Source organism: Nomascus leucogenys, chromosome 1a, assembly GCF_006542625.1.
Source record: "Nomascus leucogenys isolate Asia chromosome 1a, Asia_NLE_v1, whole genome shotgun sequence".
Lineage (NCBI taxonomy): Eukaryota > Metazoa > Chordata > Mammalia > Primates > Hylobatidae > Nomascus > Nomascus leucogenys.
This window is the reverse complement of record NC_044381.1, coordinates 25,479,090-25,494,542: the sequence shown is the minus strand read 5'-3', so window position 1 is coordinate 25,494,542 and position 15,453 is coordinate 25,479,090. Positions and strand designations below refer to the sequence as shown.

Genomic DNA, 15,453 nt, shown 5'->3' with positions numbered 1-15,453 from the left:
TTGGAACTAGATAGAGGTCATGGTTGCACAACATTGTGATATACTGTATGCCTGTTTTTTTGTTTTTTTTTCTTTGTTTTTTTTTGAGACGGAGTCTCACTCTGTTGCCAGGCTGGAGTGCAGTGGCGCAATCTCGGCTCACTGCAACCTCCACCTCCTGGGTTCAAGGAATTCTTCTGCCTCAGCCTCCCGAGTAGCTGGGACTACAGGCACACGCCAACCATGCCCAGCTAATTTTTGTATTTTTAGTAGAGACGGGGTTTCACCACACTGGCCAGGCTGGTCTCGAACTCCTGACCTCGTGATCCGCTCACCTCGGCCTCCCGAAGTGCTGGGATTACAGACGTGAGCCACTGCGCATGGCCTGTAGGCCATTTTTACATGATTACTGCGCCTGTAGCCCTACTACTCGGGAGAGTAAGGTTGGAAAACCCCTGAGCCCAGGAGTTCAAGGTTACAGTGAGCTATGATTGTGCCACTGCACTCCAGCCTGGGCAACAGAGCAAGACCTTGTCACTAAAAAATAAAATAAAAATATTTTATTTTATAAAATAAAACAAAAATATTTTATTTTATAAAATAAAACAAAAATATTTTATTTTATAAAAATAAAATAAAAATATTTTATTTTTATAAAATAAAATAAAATATTTTATTTTTATAAAATATTTTATTTTATAAAAATAAAATATTTTATTTTATAAAAATAAAATATTTTATTTTATAAAAATAAAATATTTTATTTTTATAAAATAAAATATTTTTGTTTTATTTTTATAAAATAAAATATTTTTATTTTATTTTTTAGTGACAAGGTCACTCACTTTTATTTTATTTTATAAAAATATTTTATTTTATTAAATAAAATAGAAATATTTTATTTTTGTAAAATAAAATAGAAATATTTTATTTTAATAAAATAAAATAGAAATATTTTATTTAATAAAATAAAATAGAAATATTTTATTTAATAAAATAAAATAGAAATATTTTATTTTATTAAATAAAATAGAAATATTTTATTTAATAAAATAAAATAAATATTTTATTTTATTAAATAAAATAGAAATATTTTATTTTATAAAATAAAATAATATAATAAAAAATAAAATAAATATTTTATTTTATTAAATAAAATAGAAATATTTTATTTTTATAAAATAAAATATTTTAATAAAATTAAAATACAATGGCTTATGGTTAAGTTATACATGACTCAATAAAATAATACCAAAACAAATCATGGTCTAACAACCTAAAATATTTTAAACAATTTATTTTCCACTCAGAAACCACCATAGGTTTTTAAATAGATTCAAAGCTGTTTCATCATAGCATTTTTTAAAAAGCTACTCTCCAAAATACTTCAAAGAGTAGTATTAATAGAATGCCCTATTTCTTACCAGAAGACTCTTTTCCATTCTGTTTTTCATAGAGGGTACCCACAGACATCAGGAAAACAATAACCAAGAATACTGGAATTCTCCATGAGCCAGCCAGGGATGCTGCAAATTATTAAGAATTAACATTTTTAGTGAAATAAAAACCTAGTACTTGTTTTTACAAAACTCAGTTTTGCAGTTTGACAGAACAATCTGGTATATATGTTAGTTACAGAATTACTTATCAGGCAAAAAAAAAAAAAATTGAAGTCCATTAGATAAACTTCAAGATTTCTCAAAATTAAGTTCATCCCTGCTCCCAGAGGCCCCTAGTCAAATGGATAGGGTATATGCCGGCCTACCTTTAATGGGGTTCTATTAAAGAGAGTCTATTGTAATGCATATCAAAGGTCTAAAACCATCCCGAACTCAAACCATTTACTTCACCCCAGAATGACCAGAATTAGGCATAGATCTCAAAGTCATAAAGTCTGACTTGGTTTCTTGAAAATACCACTGGTTGTGAACTTTCTCAAGAAAGAGAATGGCCCAAAAGAGCACAGCAAAACCGTCAATGTCTCCTCCTCAGTGTATAATGCAAAAATGTTTACAAGTTGGCTGGGCACAGTGGCTCACATCTGTAATCCCGGCACTTTGGGGGGCTGAGGCAGGTGGCTAATTTGAGGTTGGGAGTTCGAGACCAGCCTGGCCAGCATGGTGAAATCCCATCTCTACTAAAAATACAAAAAAAAAAATTAGCCAGGTGTGGTGGTACATGCCTGTAATCCCAGCTACTTGGGGGGCTGAGGCAGGAGAATTGCTTGAACCCAGGAGGTGGAGGCTGCAGTGAGCCAAGATCACACCACTGCACTCCGGCCTGGGCAATGGAGTGAGATGCTGTCTCAAAAATAAAAAAAAAAAAGTTTACAAGTCACCAAGAAACAGGTTCCTACCCATAACCATTTCCCTGAGTCCACCTAAAACCTCATAAACATCCCTGCCTGCCTGCCTCCCTCCTCTGCCTTCCCCGAGTTCAACATGAGTCATGTCTGACATACGGGTTCTTGCAGATAAATTCCTCTATCATTCCGACTCAACAAAGCTAGAGAATAATGCTTTGTTCGACATCAAACAAAGACAGGGACATTGCTGTTTTTTATTTTATTTTTAACAGTAAGTAGTAGCTCTGGAAACTACTTTAAGGCTATCTACTGCTCTGGGTTACTGAATTGTGTTGTTAAATTAGAACTTAGTGTTTCCACAGGCTCAAACTTGGGAGATGAAAGTCTCAATCATAAGTACCACACTGAAAAATCAACATCTGAGCAGCCACCCAGCTAACATAACAGGGAACCCATTACTCTGAGCAGCTCTGACATGAATCATCCTTATGTGGAAAAGAGATTTGTCTCTCTGAAGCTACTCACGACTCTGACATCTCTCCCTCATGGTTACAGAGATCTGTTTAAAGCACTCTTTCACAGGGCAGTCCTTCAAATATTAGAAATAGGCTTTCATGTCTTATATCCTCCTTACCTCTATCTCCTTTCCACCCTAGAGCCCCAGTTCCCTCCTCTTATCCAGAGTAAACATCTCTAGCTCCTTTAACTGTTTCTCACACATGATTCTGAGCACCTCTTATCGTTGACTGTTTATCTACATCTTCCCCTAAGTATGACACTCAGAAATGATATGAGAATCCAAGGGTGCTCTACTTTTTAAGATGTATTGACTTTTAAAAGGACCTTTTGGAAAATGAACATAATTAAAGACATTTTAAAGCACATCATTTTCATTAAAATTTAATGAAAGATTAAAGCATAACATTTTCTAAAGATTAAAGAATGTTAAATGCAACATATAACACTACAAAAAACTCACTTTCATTCACACAGTCAGCCTCTGCTGACCTTAGGCTAGACTTTAAAAAAAAAAGAAGGAACCCACCTAAATGAAAAAGCAATATAATCCACACAGGAATTGAAACTGCTCTCAAGTAGCGTTCAGTGCTTGCATTCCACTTGAATGAAACAGTCAGCACGTAGCCAACCACCAACGTCCAGATCTTAAATAAATGAAAGACACAGCTGTAAAATCTATACGTATGAAAATGAACACACAATTATACAAAATCTGTTAAGTGTCTATAGAGCAGGAATGCTCTGGACATAGCACAGAAAAGATGAAGGTTGATGGTGCCAAAGAAACGTGCCTAGATTCTCCTCGTTTAGAGAACCCAAGTTTTGAAATACTAGGCATTTGAAATCTCATGTAGTGATATTAAATAGTTGTTTAACAAAAGATACATAGTTCAAAACCCATCTTATACACAAAAATGCTTGAGATAAAATATTCAAAGCATAAACCATGGATTTAAATTAAGAGTCTAATCTTATGGAATTCCTACAGTTTTCTCTGTTGATCAATGTTTAGAAAAGAAACTGAAAGAAAAAAAAAAAAAAAAAAAAAAAAAAAAAACAAGAAAAGGAAAGCTTTCCAAAAAGAATCAGGTTAAAAGATTCTATTTCAGCTTATAAAATATGCTTGTTACTGGGAAAATAACTCTGTAAAAGTTAGAAAGCAGCCAGCTGAAGTGTGACCCTGCTGAAATAATCTAGGCAACAGATGATTAGAACCTAATCCAGAGTTATGATGCACCAGCTGAAGAAGTGTGCCTGAAAAAAATATTATTAGAGGAACAAACAGCAGGACTTCAGAACAGAAGAATTAGCCAGGATACCCTCCTCAGTTCTTCCTACACTAAAGTTAAATGACCCTAGAGCTTAAGAAGCATCAAAAGAAACCAGCATAGCCTACACAGAAACTCATATTTTAATAGAATATTTATAAAACACAGAGGGAATACATCATCCAGAACAAATCTGAGCACAAAGACCTTAATTAACATAAGACCAAGAAGCTAAAAGTCAAGTTTGACATGAACCTTGCCAAAAAAAAAAAAAAAGCAAATTAAGACAAAAAGAAACTTCAAGCTATATAATTCAGAGATGAAGAATAAAGAACTGATGGGACTACTAAAAAGACAGAAAAAAACTATCTCTTATGTTATTTTGGTCAAATCTATCAATAAAAATAACCTTCGCATCTTAAAAATGTTTATGGCTTCTAATCTCAGAATTCAACTTTCAGACTTTATCCTAATGATAAATTCTTAAAAAGCTTTAAATATAAAGAAGCTCATCAGAGTGTGATTCAGAACAGTGGAAAAAGTGATTACCTAAAAGGTCAACAACTGGGAAATGATTACAATTCACTCAATAAAATGTTATGCAACCACTAAAATCACTTCTTAAAAACAAAGACTATATAGTTTAAAAACTCCCAATATCATATTAAGTTAGAAGTAAAATACAAAAAATACTTGTGATGTGATTACATCTACTATATGGTGGGAGGAAACGAAAATGTACTAAGAAGTTAGTGGCTGTATTTGGGTGGCAAAATTTTGTTTTTCCTTTCACTTTTTTCTGTATTTTCCAAACTGCCTTTAATAAGCACTAATTCTTTTATAATAAAAAGGACATTAAAATCTTTCTTCAAGTAACTCTATCAGATGAAATATTACAGAGCTTTGAAGCTCAAAAATATGAGGACATGGGAAGTGAGACTACAGCTGCTTCAAAAAGTCCAGAATTGCTGGACCAGACCAATTAACCCTGGGAATTCAAAGAATTTGAGATCTGATTGCAAAGCACAGAAAAAAATCTGAGTACAATAATAGTACACTTATATAACATTTAACACTCCTATGTGCCAGGCCCTATTCTAATGCTTTATGTATACTAACTCATTTGATCCTCATAACCCCACAAAATAAGTACTATTATGATCCTCATTTTACACATGAAAGAAACTCAGATTTCATAGAAGTGACTTGCCCAAGGCCAAACAGCTAATAAATGACAGAGGCAGGATTAGAACCCAGGAATGTGGCTCCAGAGTGTACTTTTCTAACCATAAGGAGAAAGAAGTGTGGTGCTAGAATACTAAAGATAAGCAAAAACTGCTCGGATTTTCACAAGGGAAAATAAAAAGTCAATTTTCGGCCGGGTGCGGTGGCTCACGCTTGTAATCCCAGCACTTTGGGAGGCCGAGGCGGGCGGATCACGAGGTCAGAATATCGAGACCACGGTGAAACCCTACTAAAAATACAAAAAATTAGCCGGGCGTGGTGGCGGGCGCCTGTAGTCCCAGCTACTCGGAGAGGCTGAGGCAGGAGAATGGCGTGAACCCGGGAGGCGGAGCTTGCAGTGAGCCGAGATCCCGCCACTGCACTCCAGCCTGGGCGACAGAGCGAGACTCCATCTCCAAAAAAAAAAAAAAAAAAAAAAGTCAATTTTGACAACTACAACTTGTTGAAATTAAAAAAAAAAATCCACAGTAAATGGATAGTCTTCAGAGGTTCGTCAGTTAGCCCCACCCTATTAAACGTCAGTCACTTAGATGAAAGACTAGAGGCACAATAACTGAAAAGACCGATTTTACACAAATCAGTTATACAAAACTGAGTTGTCAATAAATATTGAGATAATCTATCATGATTCACAAAGATATCCTGAAGCCAGAACAATGAGCTAATCCAAACAAGATTAAATTATATGAAAAGAAATGCAAAGTTGTGCTTTGAGATTCAAAACTCAACTGTACAACTATGGAATGGAAAGAGAACATCTGAACCACTTTTCAGTTCAGTATGAGTCAGCGTATGACTAGTAGAAGCACTTATTTCTAGAAGTACAATACTCGTATCAGGGAAAGTGATTGTTTCAATTAATTTTGCGCTACCAAACCACACAACAAAATTCAGCCTGGGAAAGGAAATAGAAATCACAACACAATATATAAATGTAGCTACGGGAAAAAGAAAAAAAAAGTTTTTCTCAGAAAAGAGAAGGAAATATCAAGATTTTGTAGCTATTGTCAAATAATTTTTAAAATGTCATCTGGGAGAGGCATAAGACTTGATTTTCTGTGGTTCTGAGAGCAGAAATAGGTGGGAATTAGGAAATAACACAGCTCAGTAAAAGGATAGGTTTTTCCAACAAACTATAACTATCTACAAATGGAATAATCATTACTAAAAGTGTTTGAGCAAATGTTGACCAGAGATGACAAAGTAAGTACTACCCTTAGTAAGAAGCTGAACTGGAGGTCACAATTTATACAGTACCTCTAAGAAGTTTTTGTTTCTTATCTGTATGCATAAGGAATTAGTATCATTTGCAGGAAGAGAAAAAATAAGAGACTGCATACTTCAGATTTTTTAAGAGAAATTTATTGTCTAACAAGAAGCATGTATTTTCATCTATCAACCTGAAACTCACAGATTACCTCATTCCAGTTTAAAATAACCAGTTTAAAACATACTCCCCAATTCTACTTTTAGGAGTGTTTTACAGAAGCACACTGTGCAGGCACATATAAAAATATTCACTGTTGCCATTTACAATATAAAAAATTGAGAACAACTTAAATATCATTTTATAGTGAACTGTTTAAATAATGTTATCTCCAAAAATTCAGTAGTCAGACTTTCAACAGTATGATGAACATCAATATACAGTGCTACAGTGTCAATTTATTCGTGTGTAAATTTATAATGGTGAAAATATACTCAACAAAAAATGTTTTAAAATATTATCTCTAGATGGTTGGATTTCAAGGAGTAATCTGCTTCTTTATGTTTTATTACAGGTACTCAATTTTCTACTAAGGTTATGTAGTATCTTTATAAAGAGAAAAAGAAGTATTTTTAACTTTTAGGAAATTCTTTTGACTTCTGGATTTTTTTCCAGTATTTTGTTGAAGTGTTTCCTCAGAAAAGATTCGCAGAAGTAATATTAGTTCAAGAGGTATGGCCATTTATAAAAACACTTTAGAGTTTACATTAAGCCCATTATGATTATACAATTACCAATGGTTAAAAATGTTTATCAAAGTATTCTAATACAAATTCAGAGCTAAGAAAATCTGTTAAAAACATTTTCTAAAAGGCATGGGGGGAGGGCGAGAAAAAAGATTTATACTGTAGCAGTATTAAAAAGAAGTGGCCAGGCGCAGTGGCTCACGCCTGTAATCCTTACACTTTGGGAGGCTGAGGCGGGCAGATCACATGAAGTCAGGAGTTCGAGACCAGCCTGGCCAATGTGGTGAAACCCCGTCTCTACTAAAAATACAAAAATTAATCAGGTGTGGTGACATGTGCCTGTAATCCCGGCTACTTGGGAGGCTGAGGCAGGAGAATCGCTTGAACCCGGGAGGTGGAGGTTATAGTGAGCCGAGATTGCACCACTGCACTCCAGCCTGGGCAGCAAGAGCAAAACTCCATCGCGGAAAAAAAAAAAGAAAGACGTATATCTCTAAGTGCTAACAAGGAAAGATCGCCACAGTACAATGATAAATGAAAGAACAAGGTTCAGATCTATATGTATGGTATCTCATCTTTGTTTTAAAAAACAAAAAACAAAAACCTTCTACTTTATATGTTCACATGGGCATAGAAATGAATTTAGGAGCCTTTACATCAAGCAGTTAACAATAGTAACATCTGAACAGTGGGAATAGTGGTAGAGAAAAGGGATAATTTGGCTGGGCGCGGTGGCTCATGCCTGTAATCCTAGCACTTTGGGAGACCACAATGGGCAGATCATGAGGTCAGGAGTTCAAGACTAGCCTAGCCAACATGGTGAAACCCCGTCTCTACTAAAAATACAAAAATTAGCCAGGCGTGGTGGCGGGCACCTGTAATCCTAGCTACTTGGAAGGCTGAGGCAAGAGAATTGCTTGAACCCGGGAGGCGGAGGTTGCAGTGAGCCGAGATGGAGCCACTGCACTCCAGCCTGAGTGACAGAGCAAGACTCCATCTCGGCGGGGCCGGGGGGCAGGGCGAGGGAAGGAAAGGGATAATTCACTTTTACCATACAAACTTCTATTCTGCTTATGTTTTTCCAAATGTAACAAGCATATTTTACTTGAGTCAACATTTTAAATCACTAAATATCCTTTAAAATAACAAAAATAAGGATTTGTACATTCATGTTTCACACACAATTTCTAGTCTAGGACCTCTTAAGAGTTTTTTAATTCTTAAATCTTCACTAACACAGAAACACGAGGTTAACAAGTCAACTTTATATATGTTTAGCCTCTGAGCAAACCTATTCAAGTGTGAATTTTATTCCAGGCATTAAATCAATGAGCCACAGTTACAGATAAGAGGGCATATTTTTCCAAATTTATGTTCTCCAAAACAATGTGTCCTTTTCAAAATATACATTCCATAGTCGTTTTTATAGCACCAATGTGCTAGACACTACATAAGACTGCATAAAATTTGGCAACATTTACTTAGCACTTCAAGTAAAGGGAACTAATAGGCAATCACATTTTCCTTTCATTTCACACGATTATCCACATATACTTTTCTGGTTAAAAAACATATTAAATGTAGAAAACATTAAGTAGAGACTGCCTTTTCAACCATCTTTGTTTCATTTATTGTCATCTGGGCATTAACTGGAAAAACAACTTGGTTGCTTCTGTTACACATTTCTGCAGAACAGTTTCCTAAGCTTTTTTTAGACAGAATAAAACTACAGGAAGGGTGCAGTGGCTCACACCTGTAATCCCAGCACTTTGGGAGGCCAAGGCAGGGGAATCACCTGAGGTTAGGAGTTTGAGACCAGTCTGGCCAACATGGTGGAACTTTGTCTCTACTAAAAACACAAAAAATTAGCCGGGCATGGTGGCAGGCGCCCGTAATCCCAGCTACTCGGGAGGCTGAGGCAGGAGAATCACTTGAACCCAGGAGGCAGAGGTTGCAGTGAGCCGAAAATGCGCCATTGCACTCCAGCCTGGGCAACAAGAGCGTAAGTCCGTCCCAAAAACAAAACAAAACAAAAACACCACAACTACAAACCTCCCAAGTTATGGAGCCACAGCCCTAATCATAGCCTCAAGCAGCAACTGCCTCGGGTCCTTAAATTATCCACTTAATTCTAATGTGAAAACCGTTCTCTTTGTCATATGGCAACTTAGAGTCAACAATTTTTATATTCAAGGTCTTTAACTGAGAAAACTAAGCACTAGAAACTTTCCTCTCGTTTCTTGCTGCCAGGCAAGCAGAAACAAACCTAGAAATGCGTTTAAAAGTGGAACGGTGTCAGTAGTGAATGGCTGACTAACGTCCACTGCTGGAGAGCCTCTTGTGATCTGTAAAATAGAACATCGTGAAATCTTAGAAATTGTTCAAGCCAACCCCTCACTTTACACAATTGGGACTGAATGTCCCAGAGGAGGGCCCTGGTCTGCCCAAGGTCACAAAGTTAGTTACCAGGAGAGCCAAGTTTAGAACTTAAGGTGTTTTTATCTTTCAGCCACTACTCTCTCCACCTCATGCTTCTTTAAAAAGATGGAAACAATGGGATCAGAGACCACAGAAAAAACAAATCTATTACTACTGCAAAAACTAAATGGTCTTCAAATTTTCCACCAAGTCTAAATTAACAGAATGAGGAAGATCAGAATGCCCCCCAACAGAGAGAAATGGTGGAGCAGGGCACGCCATCAGCTTTTTCAAATTTACCTTGCACAACTCCACCATGGGAAGATGCCAAGAACTGAGTAACATGTGAACCTGGTACAACAGTTGATTTTTTTTTTAAGTGTTCTGAAGTCACTTACTAAGTCAGTGCAATCTCCAAACATACTTGAAACTGCTGAAAAAGAGTTACTCATCCCATAAATGATTAGTTTTTCACTTGTAAGAAGCATGGAGTTTTAGGAGACTGAAGAAATCTACAAGTGACGTGAAGAGGAACTGAACTGGAAAGAAAAACTAGTGACGAAGAAAAACATAGGTCCAGGCCACACGCAGTGGCTCATGCCTGTAATCCCAGCACTTTAGGAGGCCAAGGAGGGTGGATCACCTGAGGTCAGGAGTTCGATACCAGCCTGGCCAACATGGTGAAACCCCGCCTCTATTAAAAATAACACAAAAATTAGCCGGACCTGGTGGTGGGTGCCTGTAATCCCAGCTACTCGGGAAGCTGAAGCAGGAGAATTGCTTGAACCGGGGAGGTAGAGCTTGCAGTGAGCCGAGATCACACCATTGCACTCCAGCCTGGGCAAAGAGCAAAACTCCATCCCAAAATATAAGAAGAAAAAAAGAAAAAAGAAAAAAGAAAAACACAAGTCCCAAAGACACTAAAAAGGAAAATTGATGGGACCTGGAAAACTGCATAGATATGAAAATAAAAGAGAAGAAAGAAGAGAGATGAATAAGGTTTCTAGATGACTAGAATGCTGATATTCTGATTTTTTCCTAGTAACTGGAATCTTTTTTTTTTTTTTTTTGAGACAGAGTCTCGCTCTGTCGCCCAGGCTGGAGTGCAATGGCGCGATCTAGGCTCATTATAACCTCTGCCTCCCGGCTTCAAGCAATTCTGCCTCAGCCTCCAGAGTAGCTGGGATTATGGCATCGGCCGCCACACCCGGCTAATTTTTGTATTTTTAGTAGAGACGGGGTGTCACCATGTTGGCCAGGCTGGTCTCGCACTCCTGACCTCAGGTGATCTGCCTGCCTCAGCTTCCCAAAGTGCTGGGATTACAGGTGTGAGGCACCGCACCTGGCCTAGAATCCATTAAAAATAATTAAACACAATGTATTAGGGAAAACTTTTTAAAAATCCTTATTGAAGGTTACTACAAAGAGTTTTGATAACAGCAGGACTTCAACTGCTGCTAGGTCTATTGAACGCCATTTACTGACAGCATGAACAGATCAATCTCTGAATTAGTTTTCTCACATATGAAATCCCTCCCTCCTACCTCATAGGACATTGTGAGAATGACATAACACCCATGTAAAAGAACCTAATCTAGTGCCTGGGACGTGGCAGATGCTCAAAAGTTGGATCTCAAATGGATGAACTGTCAAGTCATCAAAACAGGGATTCACTTAAAGGTAACTTTTCTCTCTGCAGCAGGCTCATGATTAAAGTAGCCTAGAAAGCATAAAGACCATGTTCCATACCAGGCAGCCCTGCTTGGGCTCATAAAGCCAAACCGCTGTGAATTGTGGGATGGAAAAGTTCCAGAGTGGGCCTCCTGCCCAGTCACATAACCTACTTTCACTTAATGTCAGTCCTTAATCTGCACTTTCTTTCTTATTTTAAAAGATTGGGGGCAGGGGAGATCTCATTATGTTGCTCAGGCGGGTCTCAAACTCCTGGGCTCAGACAATCCTCCCTCAGCCTCCCAAAGTGCTAGGGTTAAGGGCATTAAGCCACTGTGCATGGCCTTTAATCAGCACTTTTTTTTTTTTTTTTTTGAGACAGGGTCTTGCTCTGTCACCCAGGCTGGAGTGTATGGGCACAATCTCATCTCACCGCAACCTCCAGCTCCTGGGTTCAAGAGATTGCCTCAGCCTCCCGAGTAGTCGGGACCACAGGTGTGCGCCACCATGCCTGGCTAATTTTTTGTATTTTTAGTAGAGACGATTTTACCATGCTGGCCAGGCTGACCTCGAACTCCTGGACTCAAGTGATTCACCTGTGTGGGCCTCCCAAAGTGCTGGGACTACAGGTGTGGGCAACGCCACCTGGCCTTAATCAGCACTTTTGGATGAGAGCAAAGACTCCTTGTCTTCCCAGGTACACCTCACCCCAATCCAACCATCCACCCTTAAGTGCTGCTTGAGCAGAATCCAACTCCATGCCTTGTTTCTCTTAAACTCAGATTGACCTGAAGGTTCTCTTTCAAATTTAGCCCTTCTACCACTCCCTACTCACAAATACTTAACTCATACTCTTTTATGTTGAGTTTTTTTTTAACCCCCTCTCTTTTTCCTTGCTCCCAACACTTGAGCCAAACAGCTGAATTTCAAGGGGTTTTTTTGTTTGCTTGTTTGTTTGTTTTGAGATGGAGTTTTGCTCTTGTCACCCAGAATGGAGTGCAGTGGTGCAATCTCGGCTCACTCCAACCTCTGCCTCCCCGGTTCAAGTGATTCTTCCGCCTCAGCCTCTCAAATAGTTGGGATTACAGGTGCCCACCACCACACCCAGCTAATTTTTTTCTGTATTTTTGGTAGAGACGGGGTTTCACCATGTTGGCCAGGCTGGTCTTGAACTCCTAACCTCAGGTGATCCACCCGCCTCGACCTCCCCAAGTGCTGGGATTACAGGCATGAGCCACCGCGCCCGGCCAATTTCAAGCTTTTAAAAAATCATTAATTGGTTTGACCTTCTTTCTCCCACTCCCAGGTCTAATCAATGTTGGCCCCTACTTCTCTTCCACTCATCCGCAACCCACACAAATGAAATACAAAGATGAGGGTTTATCTTCAGTAAAAAGATACTCAAAGGTATATGCCAAGCTGTGGATGTTTCTTTACAAGTGCTCAACTCTTTCCACTGAGTATCTGAGAGAGACTGGTAGAAATGCCTCATAATCATGCCAAATTACTCAGGTATTCAACTTCTTACTCTAGTATGAAAATATACTATTTACATATGGCAGGCCTTTCTTTTCTAATTTCCTATAGTTTGATGGATATGCTCCTTGAGCAGTATCAACAGTCAAAAATGTTAGCAGAATCTATAAATGTGTCTTTGACAAAACTGAATTTCTTGAGGAAAATAACCAAACATATTTTTCTTAGAACACAGTGTTCTGCCTTCTAGATAAGAAGCATTCGATCCACTTAGCTGAATTGTGAAACTGCAAGATAAAGGATAAAGAGCGCTGAACTGGGCCTCCATAAAAGTGAACCACAGATTTGCTCATGAGCTGTGTGACTTTGGACCAATCACATTCTCTGGGCCTGTGGCCCATAACTGATGAGTCATGAACATTTATCTGTATGTCTGTCATCTCCATGAGAATATGTTCATATAGGATTATATGTACCTTGAAGACGGGACCTCTATCTTATTCCTTTTTTAAATCTCTCACAAAGCCCAGTACCTAACATATGCGCGATCAACTTTAAACATGAACCAAGAGGTGGTATTGAGGGAACAAGAGAAGAAGGATGTTTTGGGTCATTCATCACTCTGCCAATAACCTCAGGCAAGCCAAAACACTGCTGGACAGATAAGAGGAATTAATATTTTGCAACTTAATGATGTCAAGGTACACTGAACTTTATTTCACGGACAAAAAAAGTGAATCAAATTTATCTGTAAATGGTACTGTTTATGAATCAATTGGCATTTTTACGCACTAAATCTCCACTTGTTTTTAACGGTCCCCAGTTAAATATGGGGATAATTAACTAGTCCACAATATAGTCTGAGTTAGGAATTGTGTCACTAGATTATCTTTGAAATCCCTTCCAATTCTAAAGCTCCCTGGTTTTCTAAGAGTAAGCTCAGGGTAATCCAAGCATCACAAATCTACGTCTCTCTCCTTCACGCGGTCAGCTGCTTTACTCCAGGCAGGAGGAGGTGTGCTGTGGTACACCAGTCCCTGCACAACAAAAATAGTTACCAAAAAGTAAAGCGTGGAGAGGAAGAGGCACAGGCGGCTCAGCACCCAGTGCCTTGCACAAATTATACAGAAATCGCCTGAACTGAGAGGCAGCACCAGCCAGTGAAGCAAGCTTTGTTTTAGGACTTGTGAGAAATCTAAGACACCCAGACCCCTCTTTGTCCCTAAGTAGCCCTAGCCTGGTAAGAGGTCACCTTTCCTATCTGCAGGATGGCAAGTTGGCCTAGAATCTCTAAGGTCCCTTACAGCTCTGACATTCAGATGCGCAGAACTGAGGGTGGCCGAAGCATCCCCGCCCTCTCCAACCAGGAATAAAACCAAGCCCCAATGCCATGCTCTGAGGCCTTTCTCTGCAAAGCGTTATAGCGATTCTCAATCCAGGGCACTGTCCCCCTAAGAGGGCCTATTAGGATTGAAACAAGGCGGAAAGCAGGGAGGCTGTTTCAAATCACGCCCGCCCCCTTTTTGGAAGAATGTGTGCCAAATTCCTGAGGTCTGAGAAGGAAAGCGGAGACGGACGGTCACTGCAGCACAGGTGTGGCCCCTCGTCGCCCCTGCACCCGGAGGAACAGCTGCACGATTGCACCCCAGTGCGCCGGGGCCACAGGCGGGGGACGGGGGCGGACTGCCGCTCACTCACCCACAGGCTGCTGAAGTAGTCCAGCCCGCGGCAGATGAGCGTGGCAGCGTGCACCAGCAGCACCTGCACGCCCAGGTAGCTGCCGAGGCAGTAGAGGCCGTACAGGAGCGGGCCGCCGGTACCGAGCAGCAGGAGCAGGCGGCGGCGGCGCAGCGCCTGCTCGCCCAGGGCCTCGACGCCGTAGTCGACGAAGCAGAGCGGCAGCAGCAGCGCGGCCAGGACGATGGGCGTGTGCGCACGGTGCAGGCGCTGCAGCCAGTGGCGGCCCAGGCGCGTCAGCGAGCTCTTGAAGGGGTGCAGAAAAGTGCCGCACAGCACGGCCCAGAGCAGCGGCCGCAGGAAGGCCTCCAGGATGAAGTAGACCAGCACCGCGGCGCCGCAGCACAGGCACACGAACAGTACGGCCCCGGTGTTGTAAAAGGCCTGCTTGATGGGCTTGTCGAAGCGCAGCGCCAGCGCCGCGGTCCGCGGGGTCTCCCCGCCACCACCACTCGGCCCGACCGCGCGCGGGACCCGCGGCGCCGGCCCAGGAGAGCCCCGCAGACTGGGCGCCTCCTTAGGGCCGCCGCCGTCGGCCATCATTCCTCCGCCACAGCCGCCCCCGAGGGGCGGTAATGGGAGTCGGGAGAGAATCGCGGGCGGGAGGCAGGGCGGGAGGCGCGCGAGATTGTGGGAGTTGTAGTTCCCTGCTGGTTTACAGACCCAGCAAGCACTTACAGGAAACTACAACTCCCAAAGGGGAATGGGGAGAACGCCTCCGCCTCCTTGGTGTCCGCAAGGCCTTGGTAACAAGTTTGTAGGGTCTACATGTTCCCGGAGGGGAAAAAAAAAAAGCTCCTTTCACTCATTCGTTAATGTCAATTTCTCGCGAGGCGAGATCCCAAAAGGCGCCACATTCAGGTATTAAAACCCAAGCTGCAT

The 15,453-nt window shown here is 40.4% G+C and overlaps 1 protein-coding gene across 3 annotated transcripts in view; it reads right to left on the bottom strand.

The window, feature by feature from the left end:
- TMEM245 (transmembrane protein 245) overlaps positions 1 to 15,142 on the bottom strand; it is a 106,472-nt gene extending 91,330 nt beyond the window's left edge. For all 3 annotated transcript variants that reach the window (XM_003260335.4, XM_030824061.1, XM_030824123.1), the window contains exons 1-3: positions 14,533 to 15,142; positions 3,330 to 3,447; positions 1,404 to 1,505 (exon numbers count right to left, since the gene is read on the bottom strand). In XM_003260335.4, the coding sequence (XP_003260383.2) occupies positions 1,404 to 1,505; positions 3,330 to 3,447; positions 14,533 to 15,114 (802 nt within the window). In that variant the 5' untranslated portion in view covers positions 15,115 to 15,142. The remainder of the gene's footprint in view (positions 1 to 1,403; positions 1,506 to 3,329; positions 3,448 to 14,532) is intronic.
- Between the last annotated feature and the right edge of the window lie 311 nt (positions 15,143 to 15,453).